Source organism: Rhopalosiphum padi, chromosome 2 (genome assembly GCF_020882245.1).
Source record: "Rhopalosiphum padi isolate XX-2018 chromosome 2, ASM2088224v1, whole genome shotgun sequence".
NCBI lineage: Eukaryota > Metazoa > Arthropoda > Insecta > Hemiptera > Aphididae > Rhopalosiphum > Rhopalosiphum padi.
In genome coordinates, this window is record NC_083598.1 from 74219091 (window position 1) to 74233732 (window position 14642).

A 14642-nucleotide genomic window follows, 5' to 3' on the forward strand; every position below is an offset into this window, starting at 1 on the left:
ACCGTCGTAAGAGTTATTTTTACTTTATAGTATATATATACACGTTGTGTAATGCATAGAAATTATGGTTGTACTCTTGCAACTATATGTAGGATAAATATCTGCTATTGGCAAAAAATAGAGGAATAATATAAAAATGAAAATTTAGTAATTACGATCAATTGTATTATGTAATGGTATTATGGTATAATACAATCGGTACTGTAAGCACCGGTCGATTATTTAGATCGTTCGGAAACCCTAAATTTGTAATGGTGCTCACGTGAAATTTTATCAATATAAATGCATACAACTATGAACTAATCATTAATATTTAATTGTATTATTAATTTTTAATTGTTCTGTTTCATGTTACAATCAGTATCAACTATCAATATATTTTAAAGATTGCAGTAGATCAAATATATATAAATATCTATATATATACGAATTATACACGTATATTGTCAAAATAAAATAATAAGCAAGATACCTAATATATGACTATATTGTATTCTGTGTTGTTGCACTCGACTAAAAATAACGTTAGTTTATTATAATTATTAAAAATTAAAAGGTATATTTAAATCTACGTATAGGTAAAACAAAAGCGTGTATAAAATGATAAAATTTAACTATCTGCAGTTTGTACCTATATAATAATGTTTAAAAGTGTTATTAACATTTTATACTTTTGTAGACATGATAAAGTAAACACCGCACACCAGTTTTGTACGCGTTCAATAAATGGTAAACAATAAGACGATTCGTCATCAATCATGGTTGCAAGTAATAAAAATCGTACGATATATGAGTTCACTGCTCATACTCGTATTATTCGTATTGTCTCCTCATAAACTTTTAAATTTAACATATACAGACCAGTAGACCAGTAGACCACCCATTTTGCCTTCACTTTTATTTCTGTTAAAAATAACATTGCTTTCGTTTGAGACTTTGAGTTATATAATACATGGTATGATGTTCCAAACCGACAAAACCGTAATTTTCAATTTTCCTTTATTGAAATACATAAAACGCGATAAGGTAGGTAAATATAATAGGCAATAACATTATAAAACAATTGTTTAACTACAATTCTTATATTATGGTCCAAGCATAGAATTTTTCCTATATAGTTGACAAAAAATATAAATTTAAATTTTTCTACATTAGGTACAATATAAAATAATAAAATAAAAATAATATCATTGATTTTCTTATCTTACATTATTGTGTGTGCTTTGTATTATTTGTATTATTGGTTAAGTATTATAATAAATATTCATAAATACATATGTTATGTTATTAGTTATTACTTATTACTGTAGGTGTGGGTGTAGTCCAGTAGCTGAGTGGTGACACCCCAGAAATGTATCTAAACGTAAACAGTTATATATTATTGATTATTACGTATTTTTTTTTTCGTTTTCGGCGATAATTTTTAATTTTATCTAATGTACCAAAATATACAACAATGATATTGTATATTATATATATATTATTTTCACGTTAAAAGGTTTAATTAAATATTTTAGTTGGATGACTGATGACTTAAACATGACTATATATACCGAAGTCCTAAATAATTATTTTTAGCTATAAATTCTAAATTTCTCATCTTTTCGGTACGCACATGCGTAATACAACTTATTTTTTTTTTAAATGGCAAAACCATTTTTTTTTACAAATTCCGGTAGAGTAGGTATTTTTTTTTTTAAACTGTACAAAAAGTTTTTTTCTGATTACAAAATTGTCAACTAAAATTTAATATTTACGAAGAATTTGTTTTTGACGGAATTTTAACTATAATCAACTTATATACTCGAAAATCCAGACAGAAATATACACTTATTTATTTTAATAATTTGAGAGAAAATCAAATATATACAGCCACAATATTATAATTTTTAAAAAGTTTGGAATGTCAAAACGGAAACTGAATAATTTATTAGATAGTTGAAAATAATAATTACTAATAAATTAATTTTAATTTTAAATTCGTATTGTATTAATTTGTATTATTTTCATTATACCTACCTTCAATATTTAGCTATCTTATTTCAAAAGTATGAATGGCGAAAATAAGAGTAAATTATCGAAACAACTAAAGGTTTATTGACTTGTGAGTTTGTTAAATCTGTCTACAAACAATTATTTGACAATATCATGCATAAATAATATTATTATGATTTTCGAATATAAGTTGAACATATAGTTAACATTTCGTTAAAAACAGATTATTCGTAAATAATACATTTCAACGTTAAATTGCATTTGCTAATTTTGTAATTAGAAAAAAACGTTTGATACAAAAACTGCATTAAAAAAATGATGGTGTTACCTTTAAAAAAACCTTTCGAAAAAAACTGCGAATTGCTTAATACGATAGTGGTATCATTGTATCAAACATGTGGATTGCGTGCTCGTACATGCAGCCGGCAAACTAACCGGCCGGCTTCTTAAAACTAGAAAAATATATTAAATAACAGAAAATTAATGAAATTAAAATGTTAAACGTCCACATTTTCAGAAAAATGAACTCTTAAAAATAGCTATCTTCAATTTTTTTTTTAACTTTTTTACCAAAACATAAAATATTTGTACTGCTTATCCCTGTGAATTATGATATTTCCATTATTTCAGGAGTTATCTATTGCAATTTGCAATGGGTAAATCCTCACAGGACACTGTATATAAATATACATTAAATTAAATTGTTTTTTGTCGTCACCATATCTTATAGATATAGGTAGATACACACTATATCGTTATATCACAAGTTCCAAAACGAATCGAAGGAGCGGAGATTTGGTATTAACCTTTTATTTTTTTAATTCTAGTTCTTGGAAAATAAAAATTAAGGGTAAAATTCAGAGTTCCGGTTAAGACCAGTTATAATTGACTCAATTTTTTTTTTTTTGATTTAATTATATAATATTTATACATCAAAATTAAATATAAATATATAATTAGCCATTTGAGTATTAAGATTTTTCGAGAAATAAACTATTTTATATAAAAATAAACAATAATATTACTTAATCAAAGCATTATACTAATACATGAAAAATCATAGGTAAAAAACAAAATTAATGACCATTGTAAAACCAATATTTTTTTTCCCCATTACAATTAATATAAGTTTTCATATTATATTTTTTTATAACACTTATACAGTCAATGCATTTTTAAAATATCGACTTTGTACTTTATAATCACGTTATGTTTCTATTAAAAATATGTCATAATATATAGGTACTAAAATTGAACACTTTTTTACGATTAGAGGTATATAAGATTTATTTTCTTATAATATTTTAATATTATGTTTAATTTAAAATGTTTGTTTTTTTTTTTTGTTTATAATATTTTGATAAATATTATTTCGTGTAAACTTATTTAATAAATTTTAACTTGAACAAAGTTAATTTTTGACGTATTTTATGCAAATCAATAGTGAAAGCGAGAAATTAATATGAAATGCATTTTTTGTGTGCGGCACGCAAATATTCTACACATTTTTGAATTTCCCGCCATGTCGTTGACATTCCCGCTAACTGAAATTACTGACTGCGTTGGTACCTCTGTACTCCGTGGAAGATACGGCAGTGGCGGGCCGGTCGGACGATCGGATTGGCAGGCGGGCGACGGTGGCGTGCGTCATCGGTTTTGGTAACCACTGATTCTGATTTGCGGTATTCGACTTGTTATGCGCGACGAACGGTCACGCCACGTTTTTTCGTCCCTTCGCCTGTTTTGTTCGGCGAATTTCTCTTTCAGGTTCTGTGCGCCTGTGTCATTCGACGTGCCGAAATCATGTCTAGATACAGTCAAAGACCCGAGAACGCGTTAAAACGCGCCAATGGTAAGTAAATAACGATCATACTTGTGGAAACAACGAAGACAGTTGCCGAGTTGAACACTACTGCTTAAAACCGCCCCAGTGACTAATGTACCGGTATTATGTGATTTTTCAGAATTCTTGGAGGTCGGAAGGCCCGGCAGGGCCCTCGACACCCTGTACGAGGTGTTCAGGAACAAAAAATGGGCATATAACTGGAGTGAGAGCGTTCTGGAACCGATCATGTTCAAGTATCTGGAGTTGTGTGTCGACCTTAAGAAGTCGCATATCGCTAAAGAGGGATTGTTCCAGTACCGAAACATGTTTCAGTCTGTAAGTAACAGTTTCACTATGATGGTATATTGATAGGTACCCAATATTATTGGTGACATGGTTGTTTGTTGACGCTCAGGTCAATGTCGGATCTTTGGAGAATGTCATTCGTGGCTACTTAAGAAGTGCCGAAGAGCGGACAGAGGCTGCCAGAGAACAGTCTCAACAAGCTGTTGTTGATATTGATGACTTGGATAATTTGGCTACTCCAGAAAGTATACTTTTAAGGTAACTTTTTTCTTCAAATTTCACATATTTGTATATGTAGATGTAATAAGTATATTATGTTATATTGTTTATTTATTTGCTCATGTAAAATTTAGTGCTGTTAGCGGAGAAGATGCACAAGACCGTAGTGACAGAACAATATTAACACCATGGGTTAAATTTTTATGGGAGTCTTACTGTCAATGTTTGGAACTTTTGAGAACTAATGCCCATGTGGAAACTTTGTATCATGACATAGCTAAAATGGTATAAAATAATATTATATACTTACAAAATATTAGTTATATATTACCCCTATCTTCATTATTTTATTTTATAGGCTTATCAATTTTGTTTAAAATACAACCGTAAAACAGAATTCAGAAAGTTATGTGATAAATTACGGAAACATCTTGAAGATATTGCTAAATTACCTCCTCAAACTGTTAATGTTAGCCTTTCAAACCCAGAAACACAACAATATAATTTAGAAACTCGTTTATGTCAATTAGATTATGCTATTCAGATGGAATTGTGGCAGGTGAGCTATAAATTCATTTTTTAAGGTTTAGTTCTTTTTAATAAATGAACAATTCTTAAATTACAGGAAGCATATAAAGCAACTGAAGATATCCATAATTTAATGTCATTGGCCAAGAAGTCTCCTGTTCCAAAAACTATGGCTAATTATTACCAAAAATTAGCTATGGTTTTCTGGAAAGCTGGTTATAATTTATTCCACGCTGCAGCTCTTTTAAAACTTTTCCAACTCAGCAAAGAAATGAAGAAAAATATTACTGCTGAAGAACTTCAAAAGTAAGTTTTTACATTTTTCATGGAGAGAATTTATATTATAATTAATACCTAAGAGCAATATTTTTGCTATTTTTTTTTATTTCATTGTTTTTTAAAACATTTGGTACCTACATTTATTTATGAAAGAAAAAAAATATCCAAAAATTTAAAAAGGCTGCTAATTGAATTTATTCACAATGTGTATAGCTTGTAGTAAACTTATAGCACATTGATTTAACTGAGCTAAGTAAAGTTGTTTTTTTTATTAACTTAACTATTTTTGATGTTATATTTTTATTATGTATTATGCCATTATTATGAAAGATATTTTTATATTTATACATTTTCAAATCAGAACTGGCTGTTAGGTTACTTTAAAAATAAGAATACTTTATATTGTTATTATTTTTGAAGTTACCATAATTTATTAATTTTAAATTAATAAAAGAAATAAATATAGCAGCATCAAGTACTTATTGATTTTATGGTATTATAATTTATTTTCTTTAACAATTTGCCTAAATTTTACTATGAAATAAAAATGCAATATTAAGTGGTAGATTATACATTATTTTATTATATCAAAAAAATTAAAAATACATTAGATATAATATTAATTTATAAATATATAATAACAGTCAGATTTGTGCAATTTAGATCATTAGCAATCAAGTATAACATAAATATTATGACTGCAATATATGCAATAACATTTATTTTGGTCATTAATCATTACTCATTAATATTGTTATTGTTTTTGTCTAGAATGGCTTCTCGAGTTTTGTTGGCTACATTAGCTGTACCATTACCATCTGCCCATCCTGAATTTGATCGCTTTATTGAAACTGATAAAAGTCCTTATGAAAAAGCACAAAAACTTGCTGTTCTTCTAAGTCTTCCTGCCCCGCCTACAAGAATTTCTCTTATGAAAGAAGTTGTAAGAAATAGTTAAATTTAATTTTGATAAAATATACTCATTTTAATCTTTGATGATTATTTTATAGGTTCGTCATAATGTAGTTGCTTTAGCATCTGAGGATTTGCGTAATCTTTACATGTGGCTAGAAGTAGATTTTCAACCTTTAGAACTATGCAAACGTGTTGAAACTGTAACTGATCCACTTATTGGTAGTGGTAGTGAATTGGAAGGATATGTTGCTCCTGTACGTGAAGTAACATTGGCTCGATTAATTCGACAACTTTCTCAAATTTATGACACACTTGAATATAAACGGCTCTTAGAATTAGCATCCTACTGTAAGCCTTTCCATATGGAACGTGTGTTAGTTGATTTGGTTCGTCATAACGATATGCAGGTAATTAATTACTAATTTGATATGTCAAAACAAAAATTAAGTTTGTTACTTTTATTTTTTAATTTTCTAAAATTATTTTGGATTTTTTAGTTTTGTGCATTTACTTAATATTTTTTCAATACTTTTAAGAATTTATAAATTATTTAATATTTACTTTTAACGCTTACTGATTATTACCTAAAGTTTATTTAAATATTTTATAAATTTTTTAAAAGTATTGTTAAAATATTAAGTAAATGCACAAAACTAAGAAATAGTTGAATTAAAGTTAATTTTTTTTTTTACTTCCAAGCTTTCATTTTTTTTGGTGAAAGACTAAAAATTAGTAATAAATATAAACATAATTAATTGTTAAAACAATCTTTAAAATAAAATCTGACTTAAATCTAGTTACATGAATAACACAAAATGATTTCTGTATTTTGAATTGTAGATTCGTATTGATCATGGAAAAGGATGCATTCAATTTGGAATGGACTTGTCTGAATCACAACGGGAAGACAAACCAGAAGGACCAACTCTGCAAACAATGCCTAGTGAACAAATTCGTACATACCTAATTAATACTTTTAAAGTATTATCTAAATCTGCTAGTATTATCAATCCAGAAGCTAACAAGGTAAATAAAAAAATATTTGGACTTTGCTGTACTATAAAAACAGTTTTATTTAACTTTCGATCATACTATATAATTATAAAACTTAATATGTATCATTAATAATAAACATTTAAATTATATTAAGTTAAATGTACAAAACAAATATCCATTATATAAATAAATAAAAAGTCAATTTAGACTTATTTAATAACACAAATTACTTATAAAATAATAATTACTTATCTACATATTTAAATACTATTAGTGTAGTAAACAATAATACAAGTTGAATTAAACCACCACTACAACCAAATTAAAATGATCTTTAAATGGCATAAAGGTCATATCGATGTCACTAAAGAAATGTAGTTTAGAATTGTTAATAATATATAATATGATAATACATTTAAAACAATTTTTTTTTTTTGTCTTAATGATGAATAATAAATCTTTGCGGATATCGGAATGATTTCCATGATTATACATTTATTCTGATGACATTAGTTATGTGCTAATACTATTGTATAAAGAACTATATATTTTAAATTTGTTAATTGTGATGAATTTAATTACTGTTGCGGATACATGATTCTCATGATTTTAATAGGTAATTCTGAATTAACTGAAATATTTTTTTTGTCTTTATGATGAATATTAAATCTTTGCGGATATCGGAATGATTTCATTGATTATAATTAAATTCTGATGACATTTGTTATGTACCAATACTTTTTTTATAAGAAACTAACATTTATTTTTGTCTTAATGATGAATAATAAATCTTTGCGGATATCGGAATGATTTCCATGATTATACATTTATTCTGATGACATTAATTATGTGCTTATACTATTGTATAAAGAACTATGTATTTTAAATTTGTTAATTTTGATGAATTTAATTACTGTTGCGGATACATGATTCTCATGATTTTAATAGGTAATTCTGAATTAACTGAAATATTTTTCTTGTCTTTATGATGAATATTAAAACTTTGCGGATATCGGAATGATTTCATTGATTATAATTAAATTCTGATGACAATTGTTATGTACTAATACTATTGTATAAAGAACTATGTATTTTAATTTTGTTAATTTTGATGAATTTAATTACTGTTGCGGATACATGATTCTCATGATTTTAATAGGTAATTCTGAATTAACTGAAACATTTTTTTTGTCTTTATGATGAATATTAATTAAATCTTTGCGGATATCGGAATGATTTCATTGATTATAATTAAATTCTGATGACATTTGTTATGTACCAATACTTTTTTTATAAGAAACTAACATTTATTTTTGTCTTAATGATGAATAATAAATCTTTGCGGATATCGGAATGATTTCCATGATTATACATTTATTCTGATGACATTAATTATGTGCTTATACTATTGTATAAAGAACTATGTATTTTAAATTTGTTAATTTTGATGAATTTAATTACTGTTGCGGATACATGATTCTCATGATTTTAATAGGTAATTCTGAATTAACTGAAAAATTTTTCTTGTCTTTATGACGAATATTAAATCTTTGCGGATATCGGAATGATTTCATTGATTATAATTAAATTCTGATGACAATTGTTATGTACTAATACTATTGTATAAAGAACTATATATTTTAAATTTGTTAATTGTGATGAATTTAATTACTGTTGCGGATACATGATTCTCATGATTTTAATAGGTAATTCTGAATTAACTGAAACATTTTTTTTGTCTTTATGATGAATATTAAATCTTTGCGGATATCGGAATGATTTCCATGATTATACATTTATTCTGATGACATTAGTTATGCACTAATACTATTGTATAAGGGACTTTGTATTTTAAATTTGTTAATTGTGATGAATTTAATTACTGTTGCGGATACATGATTCTCATGATTTTAATAGGTAATTCTGAATTAACTGAAAAATTTTTCTTGTCTTTATGATGAATATTAAATCTTTGCGGATATCGGAATGATTTCCATGATTATACATTTATTCTGATGACATTAGTTATGCACTAATACTATTGTATAAGGGACTTTGTATTTTAAATTTGTTAATTTTGATGAATTTAATTACTGTTGCGGATACATGATTCTCATGATTTTAATATGGTAATTCTAAATTAATTGATACTTACTTTATACATGTTTTTGTCTAAATGATGAATAATAAATCTTTGCGGATATCGGGATGATTCTAATGATTTTACTTTTATTTTTATTACATCAATTGAAAAAAAATAATGTCAAATGTAGTGTTTTAATGAATTGTGAATTTCTTTATTGAAGATTTATTGATCTTTTTAATTGTTAAATTTATATTTAGGATGAATGCAAACAAATTCACCAATCTCTTATTAGACATCATCATGAAACCAAAGATAAAGAACATCAAAGGATATTGGCCCGCCACAAAATAATTGAAGATCGTAAAGAATACTTAGAAAGATTGAATACTGTTCGAGTAAGTATACATTTTTAATTAATTTATAAATGTAATTCAGTTAAAATCTATTAAATTGTGTAATATTTCATTCATAGTTAAATTCTATTATAATATATATCGCATTATTTTTTTAATATAGGAAGAAGAAGAGGCTCGTCGAGCTGATGAAATTGCTAAGGCTGCTGCTGCAGCCGAAGCAAGACGATTAGATGCTGAACGTGAAGAAAGAGAAAAAAGACGCCAAGAATCTGAATTACAAGCTATTAAAGATAGGAATTTCAAAGAAAAAATGCAACAAATATCTCTAACAGCTCATGGTCAAAAAGTTTTAAAAAAACTGAATGAAGATGTTAGTTTATTTTATTAAAAAACCTAATTTTTTATAGGTTTCAATTGAGGTTTATAAATCTTTTATTGACAAATCTTTAATTTTTATTATTCTGGATATTTGATTATTTTATAAAAATTTCTCGGTCAATGTTATATTTATTTTTTGAAAGAATTTATAGATCCATGGTTTTAATATCTTTATACTTCTAAATTTAAGTGGGCATTTTATAATTAAATTTTCTTAATGATTTTTCAGTGAATAGATATTGCAACCTCTTAATTAAACAATATTTGTTGTAAAATACTAAGTAATTTTAAGACTATTACTAATGTAAAAAAAATTTTAATTAGGCTCTTAAAAACATGGATGCCGATGAGATTGCTGCTAAAGAAGCTGAAGAATTGGCAAAGGAAAGAGCAGAATTGGTACAAAAATTGAAAAATCGTAGAAAACAAATGGATTATTTTGAAAGAGCAAAAAGAATAGAAGAAATCCCCTTATTAGAACAGGCATGGAAAGAAAAACAAGTTCATGATAAAAAGTTCTGGGAACTTCAAGAAGCTGAACGTATTCAGTTAGCCAATCAAGAACGGAAACTGGCAGAACAAAACCGAGAAAGATTGGCTAGAATGAAGCCAGACATGGACATATTCCTTGGAGAAATGAAGGAACGTCGCACAGCTGAGTTCCAAGTATGAATTATTATAAATTTAAACTTTAACATGGTAAATTATTATTATATGTTTATATTTTATTTTTTGTTCAGACTAAATTGGTGGTGTTTGAAGAAGAGTTAATTTTTATTCGTAAAGAAAGGTTGGCAATAAGGAAAGAAGAAAGGAGAATAGCATTGATTAAACAACGTGAAGAGGAAAAGAGACGTAAAGAAGAAGAAGAATGGTTGCGTAAGGAAGAAGAAAGAAAGAAAAAAGAAGAAGAAGAAAAAAAGAAAAAAGAAGAAGAAGAGCGTTTGGCTAATTTGTAAGTATCAACCATCTACATTTGTAGACACCTGATAAAAAATGTATAATGATTAGTGGCCAAATTTAAATACCATAAATACTATCAACTAATTCATTTTTATATTCTAAAATGGATTTTTAACGCAATAATGCATTAAAAATATGAACATATTTTTTTAGTAGTCTTGCAATATGTTTCGTTAAAGGACATCACAATATTAAAAACAAGTTTGCTAAGATTTAAAGTACGTCATTATCTAAGAGATATGGTGTGTGTCTCGCATTTTAACACTATTATTCAATGAGATACAGGCGTTTAAAAATATGCGCATGACGTCACAGAGCCGAAGTCGGAACAGTGGTGTATGTTTTACATGCAAAAGCATGTAGATTAACACAACGATTTCAATTGTTAAATATTATATTTTTAAATTCTTTTATGTAATTTTTGTTGTGTTTATGACACTGGTGTGATTATAATTTTAATATACTTTCTATTTTTTTTTATAGTAGATAAAACTATTATAGTCAATTTTGTAAAATTTGGTTTGCGCGGAAATACAACGTTAGTCGCGAACTCAATATTTTACTAATTATAATTTATAATATGTATGCAACAACATGATATATACAACTTTAAATCACACCATCGTCTTAAGCACATAAATATACTTAGGGTTATGAAAAAAAAATTCTGAAATACTATTTTAAGTTATTAAAATAATTTTTTAAATCAAACTACTTTTACACATAAAACATTGTTGCCTGCTCACACTGCTATTTATCAACTCTTATTATCTCGTTGAATAATCATTTTTTTAATTTCGGATTTTTACTAAAATGTTTTTCATTATGTTAACTACAATAATACAACAATTAACTTACAATAAAAAAATAAAAAATTTAGTGTCGTGACTTGTAATGTCCTGTCCTTTAAAGAAAACAATGTTTTAACTTTTGGTACTTTTATTACTTTATGTTATTAAACATTAACTTATTTGATCATTCAAAAACATAATGCCAAACTTTTAGATATGAATACATAATTTACAAACAATGTATATCCAACTATTTAATTTAAAAAAAAATCAAAGTTTTACCTTTGAAGTATCTGTTATATGAAACAAATTATGTATTTAAAATGCATTGTTCTAGAGAATCCAAAATTAAAGCACTTTGTATTAATGTAGTATATGATGAAAACATATAAACGTATGCACATGAATAAATAAAACTTTTAAATAATTAGTAAAAAAAATTATTGTGTATGCTAATACTTTTTTCTCCATCAGGGCCCGTCAAGAACAACTTGAACGACAAGCTGAAATTCAACGTAAAAAAGAAGAAGAAGTACAACGAAAATTGGAAGAAAAAAATAAAAGCCTTTCTTCGTCAAATTCAGCATCGTCTTCTTGGAGAAATGTGGATAAAAACAAAGATGATCAAAAATTATTTGGCCCTTCACGAGATAATAAGGATAGAAGAGAAGGAGGATTTGCGCGAAATAGGGATGATGGTCCACCATCTGAACGTCGGTCCTTGTTTAGTAGAGGCAATGAAGAACGCAAGGGAGGAGTGTTTAGTTCAAGAGACAATGACCGTGGTGGTTGGAATCGTGGTGGAGGTGCCAGTAGTGGCGGTGCTTTTGATAAAAATTTCAAAGATGGTCCTAGAGATGGAGTCCGCTCTGCTTTTGACAGGGACACACCTAGAAAGCGAGAAATACCTTCATCAAATGATCAAGTAAACTAATATTTTTTTAAATTCAGTATACTTATTAATTTCTAATTTTTCTATGTTTATGAAATTAATATTAAATGTTTAATCATTGACAGGGTGGAGGAAGTTCATGGCGTACCAGTCGCGCTCAAGACTCTGAGGACAAACGAAAGGCCAAGTGATTTTAAAATGACTGTTAATGAAATTATTCGGCATCATTTTTTTTTTCTAAATCTGATATATTCATATTTATAATTATTTTCTTATTATTTAAATGTAGAACTTTTGAGCTATGGTCATGTTTTTTTTATCTTAACATTTACAAATAATTATATATATATTAAATATAATAATAATACATTTGTTTATGTATGACATTCATATAGCTACATAAATAAACATAATATATTAGATTTAATTGTGTGTGACAATATCAATTGTATTGTATAATATATTGTGTTTATGTTACATAGAGAATGTACAACTTTTAATGTTTGATTTTATGATTTTGAATCATCAAATTTACTTACTTGTTGTACATGGTAGGCAGATTGTTTTTGTATATTTGGCTACAGCCAAGTGTGGGGAGAATACAACCCACCATTTATTACTTTGGATACAAAGGATACCTTGTGATTTGTATACTTGAGTCTCCACTATTTTTGATTTACTTTGGTATTCTCAGATGGAAATTTTTACAATATAAATATTCTGAAAAAATTATTTTCTTTTATTTTTAGATCATATACAATAATTATCTTTTTAAAATTAACACAGATTTATTATTAGCTTTCTTTTTATGCTTTCATTGCATTTTTTAAGTGTTGTCAAATATAATTGTCACGGATTGCCATTAACCTGATGTTAGTTGTGCTAGAGTTTGTAAATATAAAATAAATTCATTGATATTTCAAATAAGAACAGGGTTCGACGGCAACCAGTTAACATCGTGCGGCGATCAGACAATACCCGTTTGTCCTAACCTATCTGTATGTCTGCTGTGTTAAGCACAAGTTGCTCGCCGAAGCCTGTTCTTATTTGGACTATATACCTATTAAGAAGTTAATTAAAGTTAAATAAATAAAAACAAAAATACATAATTTAAAATCATGATATTATGGACTATGGATACTGTCAACTGATAAATAACTTATATTTGTATATTATTTACAAATTGATGAAGTGATTATTAACTTTTATGTATAAAGCTAATATTTTAATTGATCTATTTATTACTTAATTATTTTGGTTTTCTTATCCTACTTTTTTTTCTCTAAAATATCCTTAAATTGGTTTTAAGTAAATAACATTTTGTAAATTATTAGATAATAGTTAACATATTTTTTTAATATAAACTACAAAGTGTAAATGTTTTATGACATTGACTTGTGTCAATAAAAAAAATATATGAAATAACTTCTTTTATACTTGATTATTAAAATGCAGTCAAAAAGTCTGAAGTGTGATTAAAAAACATATACTATACACTAGTACGACTAATGTCTGGTTAAAATATATTGAAGTGTTATTAATGTTGGCTTAAAAACAATGATTATCTTTAAAATTGTATGCAAAATTTTTAGACCTTTATATAATACAGTGATACAGTATTGTATAAAAGTCTGTGACTCAATTGTTGAAGTCCCCAACACTTAGTTTTGTATATTTTATTATAATTTTGTAAAACAAATAAACTGCGCTATTTTTTAAACTAAAACTGTTAACTTTTTAAATTGCCACAGACGGACATACAGAATGTCAATTTGGTCAAAACTTCTTTCTTCTATAGTTCTATACAAATCTTTTCATTGTTCTCAGCTTGTATTAAGTAATAATATTTAAGACAATCAGTGAAATAAAATGAAATACATAATTATAATGTTTGAATGGTGTGCCATGACCATACAGTGAGATGTGAATCATAGACTGTGAAACTAACAATACTACGAATGATCTCTTGACTGTCTTTCGATGATAGTACATTGCAAGTGTGAAACACCGTTCCTTTGTGGTTGGAGATAATACCGAGAAGTGGACTACACGGCACGCACTGAATGGGATATATATGCCATACAAGATATAACTCCCTAGCCGTTAATAGGTA

The 14642-nt window shown here is 26.8% G+C and overlaps 1 protein-coding gene across 1 annotated transcript; it reads left to right on the plus strand.

The window, feature by feature from the left end:
- Positions 1-3672: 3672 nt before the first annotated feature.
- Positions 3673-14255, plus strand: LOC132919582 (eukaryotic translation initiation factor 3 subunit A). Its single transcript, XM_060981291.1, has 15 exons — positions 3673-3847; positions 3960-4156; positions 4236-4384; positions 4480-4630; positions 4704-4904; positions 4971-5179; positions 5924-6095; positions 6163-6474; positions 6908-7093; positions 9407-9544; positions 9666-9875; positions 10208-10549; positions 10624-10838; positions 12112-12562; positions 12655-14255. Exons 1-15 carry the CDS (start codon positions 3799-3801, stop codon positions 12718-12720), a joined length of 3048 nt encoding a protein of 1015 aa, XP_060837274.1. The 5' UTR covers positions 3673-3798; the 3' UTR covers positions 12721-14255.
- The last annotated feature ends 387 nt before the right edge of the window (positions 14256-14642 follow it).

Coding starts and splice junctions, on each gene's coding strand:
- LOC132919582 (XM_060981291.1), top strand. CDS start 3,799: ATGTCTAGATACAGTCAAAGACCCGAGAACGCGTTAAAACGCGCCAAT. Junction 4,631..4,703: donor ATCATGACATAGCTAAAATG/GTATAAAATAAT, acceptor TTTATTTTATAG/GCTTATCAATTTTGTTTAAA. Junction 10,839..12,111: donor GAAGAGCGTTTGGCTAATTT/GTAAGTATCAAC, acceptor TTTCTCCATCAG/GGCCCGTCAAGAACAACTTG.